Here is a 20,600-nt window from a genome sequence, read left to right as displayed (position 1 = left end):
AAAATTAACTAAGTACTCTTGAACTTTGACAACAAAATTGACAAGTCTCGAGACAATTTTGTCTATGATGATAAAAAAAATTAAACAAAAAAAAAAAAAAAAAAAAAAAAAAAAAAAAAAAAAAAAAAAAAGAAGAGAAAAAGAAGACAATGATGTAGATAATAATAATAATAATACTTTACAAAAGTTCAAAGACCTCGTAGTTAACCGTGCATAATCGTTAATGATTCGCCGGTATATTTTCTCTCTCTGTCTAATGCTTTTTGCTTTGGGGGCGTTGAAATTTACGACAATGTCGGACGATGACTGTCAAGCCGTTGATGACGGGTCAATGGCAGCCTCTCATCATCCACCGACTTATTCCAATAGCTCCCAAGACTATTCTCGATTGCTTTATCTACCAATTAGGCAAACTCTGACCTCGCTTTAAACGACGTCTCGCGTTAATTAATTGATACGAATTCTGACAGGTTTCAGACAACAATAGAATTCGAAAAAAACGACCGAGTGAAGCTATTTATTTTTCAATACCTTTCTTTCGTACCACTTGTGAACGATCCTAATTAATATAGATTATTCCTAATGGATTTACGTTGCCAAAAATTACAAAAAAAAAAAAAAAAAAAAGAAAAAAAAAAAAGAGAAACATAAAAATAAAAAAATCATACTTGTGCATTACGTCCATGAATATTCTTTGCACTTATTATATACGTATCTAAATTTACGATGTATACATAATACAATATACAATATTTTCTCGATGAAATATAAAAGGTTTATATTGCGCAGAAAACGTGGTGTATAGATGTTCCTAACGTTGTAGTCCTCTTCGAAGGTCGATATTCGTTGGATGAAATTCGATTAAAGCCATCGTCTCCCTTCCTCGCCCTCTCTTTTGACTAGAACGCGATATATATCGAAGTTGGTGCTCCGTGTGTCGCTCTATCAAAATCCTCTATCTCTTTCTATCTTCTTGCACGTACTCGATCATTTACTATTTCCTAAACTTTCTACGATCTCTTTACGGTTACCTTCATTCGACTTTAATTATATCGATCGTTCTCAATTAAATTGTTACGGAAAATATTTATTACATCTGGCGAGTGATATTTAACAGAAATCAATAATATAAAAGCAGATAATATATCGCAGTTTTATTTATATTTAATCGAGTCACCTGATACGTTTCCATTAAATATCGACGAAAATAATAATAATAATAATAATGCATAATTATACAAGACGATGAAATATTAAATGTATAGTTATTTTCGAACGGTCGATCGTAGCGTGACTATGCTGACAGGAAAATCGATCTAACTAATTACGGATGATTAACGATTATGTTTGCCATCATTTACGAAAGGAATTTATTTGATAAAACGAATGTAAATGTTATCGCAAAAAGAAAAAAAAAAAAAAAGAAAAGAAAAGAAAAAACCTACGTCGATCGAGATAATGAATGAATTTCACTCGATAAATTCAGAGGAAGAGAGGTCGTCCTTCCTTGATATATCGTTGTTTTCTTTCGCTTAAAGATTTTTAATGGAATGACGTCTAATTGGCCTTCCTGTTTTCATGCGTGTCTAAACGTGCGTCGAACGATTTACGACTTTTGTCTTTATCTCTCCAACGAAGGAAATAATTTAACAAACGTATATACAAATTATTAATACGTACGTACACACATATATATATATATATATATATATATATATATATATATAAATTGATTGTTTTAGAGGAAAAAACAGGGGTAGAAAAAAGGTTATGAAAATAAACAGAGTAGAACCGTAATGGATTTTGCTTCGTTCGGATTCCCTTACGCAGTAAAACAAGGAAACGAGATAAAGTCAAGCAAAGTCCGCGTGTTCGGTTACGTAACACTTACCTTTCTCACTTTCACCACCACGCACAACAAACCCTCGGTTGATCTTGGCTTGCCCACGTGCCGACTCGTCGTTGTTCCCTCTCACTCGCTCATTCTCTTCCTTTGTCCGTCTTTCTCTCTCCCACTATCTCTCTCTCTCTCTCTCTCTCTCTCTCTCACTTCCACTGGAAGCTCTCCTCGGTGAAAGCAGCAGCAGCAGCAACAGCAGCAGCAACAGCAGTAGCCTTGGCCTTTAGCGTCGTACAAAGACTAGTTCTTCCTTGATTCCTCCGCGTGCTGCACTAGAGAATAGAATAGCAAAACGTAGAGACGATCCGACGACAACTGACCTTTTCGAACACTTATATACCATCGAATCCGATAATTCGTCTTTGTATATATATGTATGTATATTTCGGTATCTTAAGAGCTTTTCTAAAAGGTTTTACGTCACGCGAGCGCAAGTTTCACAAAGCACCACGTTGTTATATCGTTTAATAAAACTAATCCTAAAACATGAAATCAAATAAAATATAAACCGTTTGTTTGGAAATAATATGTCTGAAATAGATGTCTACGCATAGCAGAAGAATTACGTTCGTTTCGGATAATGTCACGCGACACACTGGGGAGTCCTCCTCCAAAAAAAAAACGATATCGAAATTTCGATGAGCGCGTAAGCGCTTCCGATATCGACCGCACGAAGTCTCGTCGTAGACTGGCGCACGGCAACCAGCCGGGAGTGGAGCCAAGCACGCTCGTTCACCTTCGCCTCTATTCGGTTCCACTCGGATTAGACTTCGCTTCGCTATTTCTCACTCGACTCAACGGCGCGTATAGAATCGCCGCGCCCGATTGGTCACGGCGCCGGCGCCGTCTCAACGACGATTGGTCCGTCAGATTATTTCGGATTGCTCGCGGGTAAACGTATCTTTGAATTAAACGCGATTCTCTCTTATATTAATAAATAAACAATATCTGTGTCAATTGAGAGGAACGGTGAGTTCGTTGACTTGTTTTCTCCATCGAAATTCTATCTCATTTCAACTTATTATTATAATATCTTTTTACGAATATTTATCTTCTTCCGATTGATTATAACATTTCAAATACATACGTACGTATCATCCTTTTTCCTATAGATTAATGAAAAGGGAATCTTTTTTTATTGACGTGAAATCGATTGTTACGCTATTATTGAATGTCGATATGCATGCACATGTGCATAAGTACGCGCTCACAAACACATGGACAGAGAGAGAGAGAGAGAGAGAGAGAGAGAGAGAGAGAGAGAGAGAGAGAGAGAAACATTACAATCCATGTAAATCCATGTCCGAGCCACTCTTGATTACAATTCTTTATATTCTTTTTTTTCTCGATAAAATGCATCGTTTTACGATTCGTTAAACGCATTGGAAAATTTACGGATACATATCGGAAAATTTAGAGTTTTTGCATTTACCGTTAATCGCGCATGAGCTCTTTCGAAGGAAATATATCAATTGAAAATTGTGAAAAGATGAAAAACAAGAGAAAAATAGAAAAATATCGAATATGCGTTGCATATATTGTACTGGCAATATTCCAGATGAGAGGTACTTGTCCGCATCCCAAGAGAAACCGCCTAGTAAAATCCTGTTTCATATCAGTCTTCCATTTTACTCTACTACGATGATATTGCGAGAGCTGCTTCTGAACTTCTCTTGGAGCGTCTCTCTTTCTCTCTTATTATATAGTAGCTATGGAAGATATACAAGAAAAAAAAAAAAAAAATAATAATAATAATAAAAAGAAGAAAAAGAAAGAAAATAGAGCAAGAGAAGAAGGAAGAAAAAGAAGTAGAAAGAAAAAAGATGCTCGAGAGAGAAAGATCGGAAGAAACAAGATTGGAAATGTTTCTAAAGAACAAGAACGTAGGACGAAATCTACGAGATAGGAGAGGTGAACATTTTGGAAAAAGTAAAGGAGACGCAGTGTTTCGTGGGAAAAAGAGAAAGAAAGAAAGAAAAAGGAATTAAAGAGACCGGAGATAACGGTCTGACCCGAATATAAACGCTAAAAAGTAAAGTTATCCTCTTAAAGCCGCTATTCTCGATCCGCGTAATACAGCGGATTTATAAATATTAAAGAGATTAAAAAAAGGATTGACGCGTTCCTTCAAATACGTCTTATCAATGGATATAATACGCTTGATTACATTTTGTAAACAAAAGCCAGACTGTTTATTTCTCTTTATGATTCTCAAATTACGGAGTTAAATGAGCGGAAATTTATTTTATAAAAATAATACGGTCTTTGTTTAAAACATTCAGCCTAAAAATTGGCAACTAGCGATATACGATAATACTCGTTAATTAAAAATGCACAAATTTAAAAAAATAATTTCTAACGTTTTGCGATAATGAATGATCTTATACGTTACGTCGTCTCATTATAAAAATATCAATGAATTGCAAAAAAGAAAAATAATAGAGTATCATTTAAAATAAAATGAATTTGACTTTGAAATTTCACCCACCACTCAACTTGCAAAAAACGCATTGCACGCTAGATATTCCAATTTTCCAAGATAAACGGGACGTCCTGTATTTCTACATATAATTACACAGACTGATACGGGTAAAGCGCTAAAACTTTACATGGAACCGCCTTATATACGTGTGTGTGTGTGTGTGTGTGTATATATATATATATATATGTACATAAGATTTGACGTCACCGCAAGTTCGTTTCATGTAATGAGATTCATTAAAATTTCGACGTAACATTTCCTTGTCACGACGGGAACCAATAAACGCTCTGATATTTCCGTGGCAGATGCTTCAACGTTTCTCAGTAGCACGTAGAAGCGGTAACGGCAGCAACAGCAATAGCAGCAGCACGTTGAGAATTTCTAGCCCGTTAACGTGCAGACAACCGCGAACTGATCTCAACGATGGTTACTCTTCATCCCCCTTTCTTTCTTGTATTATCTCGTCAACGTCGTCAAGTTTTCTAAATAGATTATCGTCATTTTTCATAAATCTCATTGTTCTCGAAGGAGGATAAACCGATTGATTAGTAAAGATTGCATTCGGTTAACATTGAAAACGAAGGTATAATTAATATCCAGCGTATGTCTACGTGACAAAGGTGTATTAGATCTTCGTACTGCTCCTTTCTATCTAGTACAATGTATACACACTCTCTTTCCCTCCTTCTCCCTCTCTCTCTCTCTCTCTCTCTCTCTCTCTCTCTCTTTCTGTAACATTCACAAAGTCTCGTGAGAACGTTCACGTGCGTTGGACGACTTTGTTCCAGGATGAATACCTTTTAGTTTTGCTCGCGTAGGCGTACAGACATAGCTGCTTGGTGTGAAAGGAGAAAGATAATACGTATATGTATGTGTGTCCATGTATGTTTGAGCAAGAGAAAGAGATAGGTAGATAGATAAAGAGAAATGGTGGATGTTGGAGAGCATCTTCCTTCCTCGAGGCATATGGGATGCATTAGAGTAGTTCGCGAGTGCATGTCGCATCACCCTTCTCTCTTACCTTCACCCCTTATCCTAGAAAACAATGATATCCGACATCCGCCACTTTGAATCAAGCTGTTGAGACCGGTTACTTCCGGTGCCCTTCTCTCTCTCTTTCTCGGCTACTCATCGTAAAACTAAAACTTGCCCAAAAGTTTTGTAATGGCTGTTCGTTGTTGGAATAACGTAATTAAAGTTTCGAAGAGACCAAATCGAGAAGGGTAAAGGAAACGCTCGAGTTTAAGAGGAAATTCACAGGTAAATATGTCTGCTTGCTCGTCATCATCATCATCATCATCATCATCATCATCATCTTCGTCTTCTTATTCTTCTTGTTCATCGTTGCCATAACTTTGTTTCGTTCTGTGAAATTAACGACTATGTGGCATTCCCATTCTCGTAGTTTATTTTTTATGTTTCGTTACAAATTCAAACTACCTCTTATACGAAGAAACTCGACGCTCTTTTCATTCATTTCTAAATTACACCGGACTCGTAACTATTATACGTATATCTCTTTGTACGGATTCTTTCAAAGGACTTGACTTCCGAAAGGGATGTTAAAAATACGTTAAAAGAACATGGACGGGAATAAAGAAACACGTTCAGTGACATGAGAAAAGGAGGAAAAGGAGGAGCAAGAGTTACGAGACGAATGCCGAGGCTATTGAAACTCGTAGAAACACCGAGGAGACGAAAAGAAAGATACGGAGAAGATGAGAAGAAGAAGAAAAAGAGAAAAGGAAGGTGAGTGAACGAGAACGTAGGCAAATGCAAAAGAGAAAAGGCACGACACTTGGAGAGAAGCCATGGCAATTAGTGCTATATAATGGATGAAGAGAAGTTAATGTCTTAGAATTAGCAAAGAACGACTGAGAATTATGGTACTTTTATAATATTTTCTGGATAAAACGTCATGCTAATTCGTGTACGTTACACCATCTCAGTTCGTTGGACTTCGAAGGCACGAAATTTCGAGAGAAACGCTTCGATTCCCGGCAAACGAATGAACCGATAAAAAAGAAAAGAAAACAAAAAATATATATATATATATGTATATATATATGTATATATATATATATATATGTATATAGGCATGTACTCCCCCTTGACTTCCTTCTCTTTGGCCTTTAGCCACCCCACATCTCATTCTTTTCCTAGTTACCTCCTTTAGGTGCTGACGAGGTGTCTTGGAGGAGTGCCAATTTACACCCACGACTTCTTACGATGTCTTCAAGAAATTCTAACAAAAATAATCCCGCTATCTCATCCTTTGATCCCACAGTCGCAAAGTAAGTCCGATTTGTTAAGGGTTGGGACGATTATTTAAATTAAATATCCTCGTGATCGTGCTAATAAAGCAAGCTCGTTTTCTCGAATAAGCGAATCAAGTGCTGACTCGACGATCTCTCGAACAAAAAACTCTTTCTACTTTTCACGGATTAAGCAAAGAGAAACGAGCGGAAACATCGGGGAATACGTAAAAATCTTTTGACTTATTCGACAGTGAACGTAAAAAAACTTGACTCGTTTCCGCATGAAAACCATTTACAATTAACCAAAGCTTTTCTACGATTCTCGGCGCGCATTCGCCGGCGCGAAACGTGACATGGAGCTCGAGAGTACCATTCCCAGATCCATTTCCAGGCTCGCATGAGAAACGATTCGTGTCTGGCGAAGGAAACGAGCGATTTGTTAATACCCTGATGAACGCCGCGAGTTAAACCGCGAACGATAAAAGCCGTGCTACGAACCAACGAGCGTTCTAATCCAGGAGATGCATCACCCTACGGATACTAGCGAACAATTTAGAAAAAATTCGATTAATCCAACAAGCTCTAGGAAGTCGTATCTCTTCTTTTCAAGTAGCAACTTGCCTATCTTATAGTAAACCTATCTTGTAGTAATAAAAGTCTATAGATACATATGTATATATATATATATATATATATACATATATATATATGTATGTATATATATGTACACACGCGTATATATAAGCGCGCAAGCACGCACATCAAATACCGTTAATTCATTAGCCATTTTATCATTTTGTTGTCGAACACATAGTCGAAAGGTATATTTTTCATCAAAATTTCACAAACACTTTATCATAGAATTTTAGTAAGAAACACGACTACACTTTATTATTATACGTTCGTTATTTGAAATAAATCTTTCGGATGGATATATCCCGTCGAGGAAAATTCAAATACATAGACACCATTGGGTTAGAGTGGAATGCGTAGGTCCCGACCACAAGCAAACGCGTGTCGTCCGGCTTTCGCGTCCGAAATCAACGATTATGGGCGTGCAGCACAGGAGGTGCCGCCATTTCCCACAGAAGGGGTGTACCGATGTGGTCGTAGAGGAGGTGGAGATAGAACTGGTGCTATGTGGTAGAGTAGAAGCCGATGTAAGCCCGGAATCAACGATCGCCTGACATTATAGCCTCTACCACCTACCCATGTTCATAATTTATATTAAAGCGTGCGCCGACTTGCCGTAATAGCGCCATTAAGGAAGGACCAAGACCTTAACGTAACTTCACCCTTTCGAGAATAGACATCCTCGTAAATGTCTCCTTACGTTTCTACAAATACTCTATAAGACGGCTATTTTCTTTAACTAACTTCATTAACGATACTTTTATCTAACTGCATTCGCGTCTACAAATAATATGGATAAACATCGAAGTACAAGTAATTTAACCATTTCGCCAAGTTTTATTCATTTTCTTCAAAACGTTCATTGTCAAGGCTAGTAAAATACTATCCATTGATCACGCATTACGAGACTTTGAAGGAGAGTATTCGTATAATAAACGTCTTGTTCAAAGTTAGTACTTAACGATTTTTATTTAAAAGCTAACGGGGGCGAACGAATATATTCGTAGAGACCAACGAAGAGAGAACACGGTGCAACGCTTTTGCTAATTTCTAAAGGTAAATCCCCCAAGAGTGCCTAGGGACTAACTTTTCCATGATGCGAGAACGTGTTTGAGAAAGAGTGGAAGAAAAGAAATGAAAGTTGGAAATGGAAAGAAAGGAAGAAAAAGGGATTTGAAATGGCAAGAGACGAGGATGGAAAGAGAGGGTGGTCTCGTGGAAAAGTAAAATGCATTTGACAAATTCAAATGACTCGACGGGATAGGGTGTGCGCTCTCAAGTGGCAAATTAACTTGGAATCTTACAACTGTGGAGGCTCATCTTTTAGACTAGAACGACGTTCTAACTTGGACCGTGGCTCTTTCTCTCTCTTTGCCCTTCTTAACATTCATTCGTAAGTTTTCTTTGAAAATAACTAGGATGCATTAGGATCGAGACGTCGAATAATTGACATTGCATAAAAAAAAAACACTTTTCTAGCTCCTTTGTTCCTTTTTATCGACTACTAATACAACGTTTTAGTTTAGTTAGCAATTTTGGAAATAACTGTAGCATATCGAAACGATAGTGGATATGTAACTCGATCGGAATAAAGCTTTCCGGATGGGCCACGAAAGAAAATAAAAGTGGATTATATGGAAAGATCGAGAAAAAGGAGATGAGAGATATTCGTGGCAGATACTTTTCTTTATTTTTCGCATTTTCCTGTTATTCTTATGGAATAGCAGAGAAAATATATTCCGTAATATGCGCGATACGAGCTTCGGCCCCGAGTCACAGATTTTCTTCGGCTTAGACGATAGCGATGTATCAACATCCGCGCACTTAAGCAACCCGGATGAAAAAATATTAACTTTTGCTATTTATTTTTCAAACATATTTTTCTTATCTTACCGATAAAATGTATCAACGAACGACAATGCTGATCATTTGGAAAATGAGATAAAAAAGAAAAAAAAAATGATTTTCTTACGAAGCTTTGATCTTCCACTTCGATTTACGCATTCGAGATGGAAGAACCAAAGGAAAAAGAGAGAAAAACAAAAAAAAACAAAAAAAAAAAAGAAAGAATGTTAACTACGATCTTTCGTACATTTTACGTAATAAATAATTAATGCTAAATGTGCTAAGTTGCTTATTCGTTGGATAAACAAGAACGCGCATACGCATTAATCACGGCCGAGAGAAATATGATGTTGCGGAGCGGAATTTGAAATTTTTATCGTGTCGTTTAAAATGTTAGAAAAAAAAAAAAAAAAAGAAAAGAACAAGAAGAAAAAAGAGAATATGATGTAACGCCGAACGATAACAAGTTTAACACTTATTCAAAGCTCCGAAGAAACGAAGTTCCGTCCGTTCGCATATCGGAATAAAAATGGAAGGAATCTCGAGGTCAAGGGTAAAATCAATCCTTCATACCTTTCGTCTTTCTTTCGTTTCGATAGGTACGCTGACTTACTCTCAATTACGCAAAATGGTTTTACCAGAACGGTTAGTCACTCGCATTGACACAACGATTTTTACGAAATCGAGTAAAGGAAACGAAAAAAAAAAAAAAAATAGAAAGAAAGAAAAACACGTCGATCTTTCTTTGCGGTTTCGTTATCGGAGAAAGGTGTAAAATTTTGTGTTACGACATGGCTATTGCAGTCTCGCAAAATAAACTTGAGTAATGATCAACGCGATCGATAAAACGGATGCATAAAATTGGTCTCGCATTAAACTATCATCGTCTTGACGTTAAATAATTCACATTAAAAAAAAGAGAGAGAGAGAGAGAGAGATAATCGCGACATTTCTCATTTAATCGAGTTGCCAATTTTCTTAATTTCCATACTTTGACAAAAAGAAAGGGTACGAAGGCACGTTGTTGTAAAACGAATCTTTAGCCAGGGTATCGATTAGACGTTAAAGCAAGTAGAGTATTCCGTAGGTAATTCACGGGATACTCGAACACACTGTTAATTCATGTATAATGGATTCGACTTTGCACGAAGCGAGCGTATTTACACCGTCTCGCACTATAAAAGCAATTGGCGCAACAAGCTTCGCGTTCACGCATATATATATATATATATATATATATATATATATATATATATATATATATATAAAACATATATATGCATAGCACCCAACACAAAAACGCACACACGTTTATTTATGCGGATAATTAATGAAGGCCGACGTCGTGAGTTCGCTTCTTTTTAGTTGCACTGCTTCCGATCGGCTCGTACATCTTGCTTTCGAACAATGCACGTCCTCCCTCCTGCCTCCCGCCATCGTGGTAAAGCTTTTGCCACGAACGATGCAAGCCAGAATTACCGGTAAACGAGGCATTACTTACTCTCACGGCGGACGCTTTGATTATATTAAATTAATTCATCGCCGATCGTGACCCTTCAAGAATCTCTTCGCTAATTATGTCCATATTTACGTTTTACGGCTTAATCGCTCCCTCCTATCTTCCACATTTGGTTAACTTTTTATATCGATGATTATCTTCCTCTAAGAGAATGATTCGCATGGTATAACATGTCGAGTTTTATCGAGATCTCGTTTTTATTGTAAAAGGAAACAATTCTATCGAGAAAACGTTTGGTACGAAGTAGAACGGAGAAAAACAAAAGGAACGTTTTTAAAAAGCAAATATGTCGCTTGCATAATATCTTATATAACGTTATTGCATACGCATTTGACATGTTCTAATTGATATATGTACGTATTAATGAATAATCCGAGTCGTCTTATAAACGATTATATATATATATATATATATTATATATATAAGTGTATAGAGATATACGTGTACGTGTGCGTACAAGTATATGAGATCAACGATAGGAAATAAAATATTCGTAGCATATGATTTCTCACCTTCTTATCTGAAAAATGTACGGCGATCGTTCTCGATTTATTAAGTCTAAATGTTTTCCAAGATCTATCACTTTTACGAAGTGACGATAGCTCGTTCGTTTCCTGTAACAAAGATAACGAAAACGATTGAGAGTTGTATATCACGTACGCAGAGAGCATCGAAATAAGAAATATAACGGCTGAGATATAAAACGTAATGCATTAACAATTTTTCATCGGCATAATGTTTTTCAAGAATTAATGTTATAAGACGATTAAATGTTTTCTCGATTCGATTTGAGTTATTATTCGCGTATGCGAAAATTTTCTGTAACAACGTAATTACAACGTTGCAACCATGGTTATTTTCAGCTTTTACGCTTCGCAACACAATTAGCACGACGCCTTATTGTGCAGAGCGTCTTCGTTTACTTTTTTGTGAACGACTTGGATGGACAATGACTCGATTGTGCAGTAGTGTATGCAAAACCAAGGACACCCCTACTCGTTCCTAGACCTAATCGGCCCACCAATCCTTTTCTTTATCTTTCTCTCTCTCTCTCTCTCTCTCTCTCTCTCTCTTTACCTTTCCTTTTGTAAACACGCTCACAAAAGGTGAGCGTGGTTATCATACAATAAACGTATTGTTTAGTACGATAATATACGAAATGCATACAAATATATTTTCTAATAAGACTTGGCCGATTTAACAGGTAACAATTGCGTTCGATTGGATCGCGACGTACAATAGGTTACAAAAGTTTTCATCACAATTAATCTATAATTGCCATCAATATATATCATTGAAAATTATTGAAATAATTTGATTAATACAAGTTACCTACATGCTAGCACAACGAATACGTGTATAAAAATATAATAAAAACTTTTTCAATGTTAATTTATCGAAGAGAAAAATTTGTTGCTTCCATCATGGCGTCCTTTCCAAATAACGGTTACTTTGCGGCGAATTTCATATCGCAGTTACCATGGAAACGTACTCAGGATCGTATTAATAGAAAGAACCGAAAAGGGGTATTCACTCTACACACCCCCTTCGCCGATCGTTCAGGACCGTATTCTTAAAAAGAGCCAAAAGGGGCACCTTCGATTCGTTCTTTTTTCTTTTCTTTTTTTTTCCTATAACCAGGCGATACATTACGCGCTTTATATCGAAAGATCATAGACATTTTCAAACCGATTGCATTGCGATCGATGTCCTCCAATGTCATTGCCTTGTGTTTTGATAACGATTAATGAAAATAAAAACAAGTGACCGAACAATAAGGAACAACCAATTTCTTAATTAAGAATCGTAAAGAGTAATCTAAGAAAAAAAAAAAAGAAAAAAAGAACACTTACGAGAAACTAGAAATATCGGGCAACTAGAGGATTCCTCGGCGTTTACCGAATCGCGCAACGTTCTCGACTGATTCTCCTTTGCGTCGAACAGTTCTACGAAACGAACATTTCACTTTTTCCAATGATTATTTTCAATGAAGGACGAACAAACGAATATTCATGTTGCGAACACTTGTCGACAGAACGTTCAATGTCTATCAACAACAATGCGTAACTTTGAACGGTCGTATAAGCAGCTGTAAACAATGGACTAACCGGCGAACCACGTGACTTTCTTACCAAGGTCTCGTCGCGAAAAACCGTTAAGAAGAGAGGGACGGAGAGGGGGGGCAGTAGAGAGAGAGAGAGAGAGAGAGAGAGAGAGAGAGAGAGAGAGAGAGAAGCTTTACAAGTAAAAAGAAGGAAGACGAACTAATCGAAAAGGAAAGAATGCTTCAATTTCATTGGGAAAGTTGATTAAATCGTACGGTAAAGCGGGGTGATCCTCTTCTTCTCCTTCTTCCACCTCCTTTCTGCTTCGGTGAATCTCGCGATGACGAGAACGTCGAGGACACCCGGCGAGAAGCGATAAGATCGAACGATCCTTCGTAGAAATGTTAAGAGTCTCTTCCTCGAGATATTGCGGACTCGAGGCAATACGAAAAACAATGACACAGGGATCCCCGAACACGGAGATCTTTGACGCGGACATCCTCGCCGTCGGACGATCGTAGGCGCCGAGTAAAGCTACGACGACAGTGCCGCCAAGCGACCGTCGACGAAACCTCTTGCGACTTGCTCCTTGGACTCGATTCTACGATAGTAGGAGTAATTCCTGGGGCGGGGGGAGGGGGAAGCTTGAGAAAAAGCGACGGTCCTGCCATCAGCGGTACTCCGGAGAAACGAAACGCGGGAATACGAACGATTTAAACGTAATCGTTATAACTCGCACAAATTATAACTCTATCTTTAAGAGATTATTTTTAATCGACCTCTTCTCGTCGATCTTTCAAATTTTCACACTTTGTGTTTTCATCGCGAACGTCGTTATAAACTATGCGATTGACAATCGAACGTGAGGCAATTACGAATAATTGTGACTGATAAACGATTAACTGTACCTCTCTCTCTCTCTCTCTCTCTCTCTAGAATTACCACGAGACCCAACGTAATTAATATTGGATACATTCGTCGATTTATATCGGTGCTATTCGTCAAATAGCCTAAGCGGAGTAATACAGGAATCTTCTTTATTCGATAATAGTACCGACGGATATTTCGAGCTATCCTAAGTGAATTATGAGTATTCCTCGATCTATGACTAACGAAATATCTCTCTCGAAATTTCTGGCTTTATTGCATATACTTTTACGGTTTTGAAAGCTTCGAAGAAACTCGTGGAATTGTGAAAGCTAAATAATATACGAAATAAAAGTGTCGTCAAAAGTGTACCAAAGGTTGAGAAAGAAGAAGCGCCGAGAATACGCCGTACGATAAATAACCTTAATTCGAGTGTCCTTACCTCACGGTCGTTTGTTCTCCTCTCGTTCGCGAGAGGATAATTTTTGTAGAAATTTTACTCGAGTCTTATGTTTTTACTTTGACGCAACAAATTTTATTATTCATATGGCTTATAAAATCGATCATCACGAATTCGTACGTAGAAATGGCATAATTTGGAAAAATGTATGATACCTATGTGCGACGACTTACCAAATATAAATGTATATGTATATTCTTCTCTCTTTTCGTTTCTGACAAAAAAAAAAAGAAAAAAAAGAAAAAGAAAAAAAAAAAAAGAAAAAAAAGAAAAGAAAAAAAGAAAAAATGTGCGAAAATGCGAGAGAAACACTGGCCGCGACGTGCACTTCTCATCCATTATTACAGCGAGACTTACCCGAGCGAGAATTCGTTCCACTTTTCCACCTTTTCGTTTCCCTCTTAATTTCCTCCGAGAAGCACTTTTCTCTTTCGTAAGTAACGGCCTTCGGATAAACGTGACTCGCTCGGAGAATCCTCTTTTCTCTCATTTCCATTCTCTTACCTGTCCGATAATATCCCCCGTGGAGCAAAACAGTAAAAGAGGGAGAGAGAGAGAGAGAGAGAGAGAGACAGAAAGAGAAAAGTAAAAAATAAAAAAAGAGAAACGAAAGAACTAGTTTCTAAGCTGTCTCAAAGTGCGAAGAGTAATGACTTTTTTTTCCGCTTGCTGAAAGACGACATGCACTTAATTACCTGGACATAATTGCGCCCAACTTTTTTTTTCTCGCATCGTATAGTAACTAATTTACTGATTAAAGAGGAGAGAAAGAGAGAAATAAAGAGAAATAGTGTGCATCGAAAATAAAAAAGAAAAAAAGTACTCGAATCGTTTAAGAGAGAGAGAGAGAGAGAGAGAGAGAGAAAAGTGGAACGCGAGATCGCTAAGGCACAATACGTCTTCGGGGTTGAAAAGCTGCAGGACCAGCAAAGACGATTAATCCTCGAGCGATCGCGACATTTTTGGATCTAGGGCATCTCTCGAGTGCCAGCCTACTACGCTTGATAGTTGCATAAAAGTATAAAAACCAGCACACTTTATACATATCCAAAGAGCTAAGAGTTCTTATATGTATTTTTCAACCCACGTCCCTCATCTATTCTCTTATTTTCAAACTCCATTACTTTCCTCCCTATATACGTTCTAATAATGTATTCACTGTATATGCACTTATTGTTTAATAAATAACAAATATTATCGATAAAATTACCTTGACATAAATTTACGCTAGAGAAGAAAAGTACAGACAATCTCGATTAACTTTCATCGTTCTTCGGTCCTTTTTACGTCCAATAATTTCATTAAGAAAAGCAATATTGCAAGATGCGCATTATAAATAAATAATTTGTTTCGATTTCTTTCGCCATCTAACGTAGGATAAAGGAACTCGTACGTTCAATTAAATGGGTAAAGAAATAAAATTCGGATCGATAACGATACGTGAAGGTATTAGCGCTTGTTAGACCGTGCCGACAGATGGCAGCACAGTTTTGTTCCTAAATAATTTATTTAAAAATTAAATTGCGCGCGTACATATACGTACGTACATACGTACTTATATAGAGGATTAAGAAGACGAACTCCTCTTTAATAGACGAGTCTCATGTATTAACATACAAACGTGAGAGGATGAGATAAAATATTCGTCCTATGAAAGATATGTATACGTGTATTTCGATTATGCATCCTTCGCTAACATTTAATGGGATCTCGTGGGATAGCACGATAGGATAAAGCAACGAATAAAACATGATGTACCATTTTCGCTCGATCAATTTCAACGTCAGCTACGCAGTCGGACAGAGGAATAATCTGTTTTAATTAGTGTCTCTAAGAGAATTGCAATATATAAGAATATAGAAACGTATTATAACGAGACGATTATTAGAAAATGATATTGATTAGGCCTGTAAACGTTACTTAAATATATAAAATTAAACATTTCGAATATAACAGCGGCACGTTTCATACTCGAAATTTGTTTTAAAACGAGATAAACGACGCATATAATCTACGACAAGTACTTTCAACGTTTAGCTTAACGTTTTAAACGATTGTCGACGTAATAAAAATCGATTTTCCCTAATTTTGCTAAACGTTAATTATTTTCTCTATCTCGCTTGGTCTATAAAGAAAGTAGAAAAAAAAAAAAAAAAAAAAAAAAGAAAGAAAAGGATTAACGCGAGCAACGATTGATGAGTATAATCTGTATAAGCCATAGTTTAATCTAGCGATACATAATATCGAGTGATATGATTCACATAACGACGTATAAAGCTAATTTATATCTATTCGAATGTTACCAGCGATATTTAAACGTACTGCTATTAAATAGACGTAATAGAGACGTATATATCCTATAACGCATATATCAACACATTTATCTAACATGTAACGAACGCCTATTTCGAAGACTAAATACAGTGGCTTTCGTTTTCTCATCTTGCCGTCAAAATTTATAATAGCTATATGTGTAGATGCGTACGTATCATTAAACGGAATTACATATTTCCTTCCAATGCGCGTTATGGAAAAGGAACAATTTTTACTCTCTTGTTAAAATTCTTATAACTTGCGATATGCATACAGAACAACCTTGTATTAAAATCGTTAACCTACCTTCTTACATACACTTGGAAAGTTCGATTAACGTCGTTCCTTTCGTATCTGGTTTTAAAAGATTGATTACGGCCGATAGACCGATATTAAAACATATTTTCAAAGAAATGAACTCGATTCGTTTGAAATGTAAAAAAATGTAAACGTCTAAGAAAATTCAATGGCAGGATTTTTTTCTTTCGTAACCAGTCCTAATCGAAAACGCGTTATTCTTGTTGGTCCTGTCAAAAGCTTTTCTAATGTGTGTGTGTGTGCTTTGCGTGTGCGTGCGTGCGTGCGTGCGTGTATGCACGTACCTGTGTGATACATATATATATATATATATATATATATATATATATATATATATATATATATACCATCATGACCGAAAATCCATCGGACGATCGTTTCCCGTAATCTCTACGTACGAAATGGAATAGAATAAAAGGATACGTGGTATACTCGATAAAAACCTTATCACACGGAGAAAAAAGGAAAGAGGAGACATCTCTTTCGATCGGCAGGTCATTTTTCGAGGCAGGTCCAAGTAAAAAAATGATGATCTCTTCGATGATCTATTTTCTCCTAGAGGAGAAAGAGGTTTCGTTTTCCGTCGAACGGTTTAAAAATCGATCCAACGATCGATTCGCTCTAATCCCTTTCCCATATATATTGCGTGTCACATTTTAAAATCACATTTACTCTCCTCCTCGGCGAGCTTGATATTAGTCTAAGGATTAGTTTTCTTCGTTTGGCCGCTATTCGACAGATGCTTCCAGAGACCCGTGATTAATGGCACGTCTCTGAAGCTGTCAGCCGCAGGCTATGTCTGCTACGAGCACATTAGATCGACGGATCTGGATTCTCCCCAAGCGTTTTGCATCTTGAATCCTGTCGATGGCCTCGGTACTACGTGATGAGACGGCGTGGACGTGCTCGTGTGTCTCAGTGTGGTCATGGGAATACTATTGGCCGAATTCTTTTGCGATCTCTTGCTATCCGAACTCGATTCTTCCTCGAAGCTTACCTGAAAAAAATGCCCTTCGATATTATTATCAGAGGTAGACCGAAAGGAGGGAGTTTTTCTTTTTTTCTTTTTCCATTCGAATAAAACCCGCCCTTATGCATGGATCTGTAATTATCCGTAAAGATGATATTAATTTATTAACAGAGAGGTTTTATTTCTTTACGTTTATCGATTAGCTCTAATCAATTATTCATATATTAATTTCCACACTTTCAACAACAATATTTCAACAATAATGAGGATTAACAATGCTCCGTTATCTCATTTGCAATGGGTTCCAAAATAAGATTATTTAACGCAACGAGATTAAACGTGAATCGATTTTCTGACAAAAATATCAAAGGTATAAAAATAACTTTACCCTGGGGATGTTGCGGAATTGAAGTATACAAGGCAAATGACTACATACATATACATATACATATGTATAATATGTAGATATATATACATACATGTACATATATATATATATATATATATATATACATATTCGTTCATACCGCACGTGTTTGCATACGATTCGCGTGTGAAAAGCTCGTCGATTGGTTCAACGATTCGAGGATTCGTTCAAAGAGATTCAAGCTGGTACGCTCACCCATGAATTCCCCGCCGGCTTAGGATCGTTCGAGAGATCAATTAAAAGGTTCTTTTGACCTTCATTGATGGTATGACGTTGTTGACCGTTCTGCTTGTTTTGTTGAATCATCTTCGCCGACGTCTTCGTCTCGTTGCAATCCTTTTTTTCATTTGTTTCTGCAAGCCAAACGAAAAAGGGGACGCGTTTAATTAATAACAAAAAAAAATGAGTTTACGGGAAGGAAATGACACGTCGTTTGTATCGGCGCGACGTAACTTCCGTTAGTCGATTTATCATCCAGCGGGTAGCGTTATATCGTCTTTAAGTAATAACGGCGAATTCTGATTACGTGGTACTTGTTATAGCTTCGTAGTTTCCCGCTGTACTAACTGCATCGTCATTAATTATCGATGCTGCACCGATTTATTTACCATACAACAGAGAGAGCTCGAACGCGCGTGCACGTTTCTCTGTATATACATTTATACATATATATATATATATATATATATATATATATATATATATATATATATATGCATGCGCCTATTACATTGCCCATACGTGTACGTAGGTGCGTTCGAAGAGGAGATTTAAAAATGCCCCGAGCATTGCAACTGTATCGACGATAGTACTCAACGCAAGTTAACATGATATTTCCAACGTTAAATATGATTATACGGTTGACGTGCACATACCAAATATTACATTACTATCCTCCTGTTTTCCAGCGTTTCTCTCTCTCTCTCTCTCTCTCTTTCTTTTCTCTTTTTCTTGTCATTCTTTTCACTTTTCTTTTTTTTTTCATCGCAAGAAAATATGCAAATTTGATGAAACATTCGTTAAAGGCATTACACAATTAACAAGCTCGTATCTATTCGATTATGAAACGTTAATTATGCGTTTGAAGAATTTTTAAGTTGGCTGCATTTTTTCGATCGAATAACTTCCATTGGAAATTCCGTGCTGCATCGATTTTTTTATTCTAGATCAAACTAGTAGACACCGAGTAACAACTACTCGATTGCTTATATATATCTGTCTGTGTATCTATGCGTACATAAATCGAGTGTACAGCCGGCAGAAATTTAATTACCAACCGTTTTTCTCATCCGTCAAAGTAGACCCTTTATCTTGAGCATGATGAATCCTCGGATCAGCCTGTGACAATTGCCAAGCTTCGTAAGCGGTATTGAATGCCTGGGCCACCGTCAATGTCACCGTTTGCGCCATTTTTCTCTTTGGACAGAGAAACGCGTGACATTCCATCGTCTCATTTAGATTCGTCGCGATGAATGCAAACACATGATCATGGGTTGCGTCGGCCGAGCAATAAGAGATCCTGCCAAAAAGAATATATTATTGTCTCGTTACAAACACGTAACGCAGTGAGCAAAAGTTTAATTACAAAGGGGTAAAGGTGATATAAGATAATAAAACGATATTGCATTGCCATTGAGAGGTATCGCGTTATCGTAATCGTGTATCAGTAAGACAATTCGTGTCAATCTATACTATAGAGATTTGCGTTTAGCATCGTTAAGGCAAATTTCCTAGGCTATACCCAGATATACTCTGCTCCGAATATAATCTTCCAATTATTCCGCGGGAGAGAGTATGGCGAATCTGCGATCGATGTATATTTCGTCAAAGAGACGGGACACATTGCTATCGGATTTCGACTTGGCTTTTTTATTCTTTACGAAATAACGGCGCTCTCTCTCTCTCTCTCTCTCTCTCTCTCTCTCTATCTCTCTATCCCTATTACTCGTTCCTTCTCGATTCATTTATTGTTCGAACAACGAGGACAAAAGCGAGAGAGAGAGAGAGAGAGAGAGAGAGAATGAGGGGAGAGGGAAGGAAGAAATTTATCTCCGAGATCCGATTTAAAAAAAGGGCTAATTCATTCCAAGGGGTCGATGGAGGGAAAAACAAATAAGGAATCAAGATGAACTTGACAGATGTAAAAAGAGGAGATGGAAAATGAAAGAGAAATTCTATGCGACAGCGGGAAAGATAAAATTGTCTTTGGGAGATGTAAACATCTGTGACGTTAATTAATGACGAGATTAATTAACAAAGTCATATATACCTGTATATCGATACTTGTAGCTGATCTTCCTCCGTGGCCAAATCAGTCATTCTGATACCTCTTAAGCTCACAGCCAAAGACACCCTTTGTAACTTTTTACCGCTCGCCTTTGCCTGGTACATAGAAAGAAAGAAAAAAAAAAAAAAAAAAAAAAAAAAAAAGAAGAAAAAAGAAATGGGTCATTCGCAGTTCAACTATATTTTATTTCTGGTGAAACAGAAATTCATTATATCACAAAAATCCATATAAATAAAACGTATCGTATATTTGTCGTATATTGCTAATGGCATTTTT

General features: G+C 37.0%; 1 protein-coding gene across 8 annotated transcripts in view; it reads right to left on the bottom strand.

Moving 5' to 3' along the window:
* Positions 1-20,600, bottom strand: part of LOC124953910 (low density lipoprotein receptor adapter protein 1-like) — an 84,169-nt gene that overhangs the window by 24,012 nt on the left and 39,557 nt on the right. For 5 of the 8 annotated variants that reach the window (XM_047505975.1, XM_047505971.1, XM_047505972.1 and 2 more), the window contains exons 3-8: positions 20,307-20,419; positions 19,315-19,556; positions 18,233-18,390; positions 15,220-17,637; positions 11,150-11,251; positions 1,892-2,172 (exon numbers count right to left, since the gene is read on the bottom strand). In XM_047505975.1, the coding sequence (XP_047361931.1) occupies positions 17,443-17,637; positions 18,233-18,390; positions 19,315-19,556; positions 20,307-20,419 (708 nt within the window). In that variant the 3' untranslated portion in view covers positions 1,892-2,172; positions 11,150-11,251; positions 15,220-17,442. The other 3 variants (XM_047505969.1, XM_047505974.1, XM_047505973.1) reach the window with 3 other exon arrangements.

This window comes from Vespa velutina, chromosome 13 (genome assembly GCF_912470025.1).
Source record: "Vespa velutina chromosome 13, iVesVel2.1, whole genome shotgun sequence".
NCBI classification, from domain to species: domain Eukaryota; kingdom Metazoa; phylum Arthropoda; class Insecta; order Hymenoptera; family Vespidae; genus Vespa; species Vespa velutina.
This window is presented reverse-complemented; position numbering and strand designations above follow the sequence as displayed.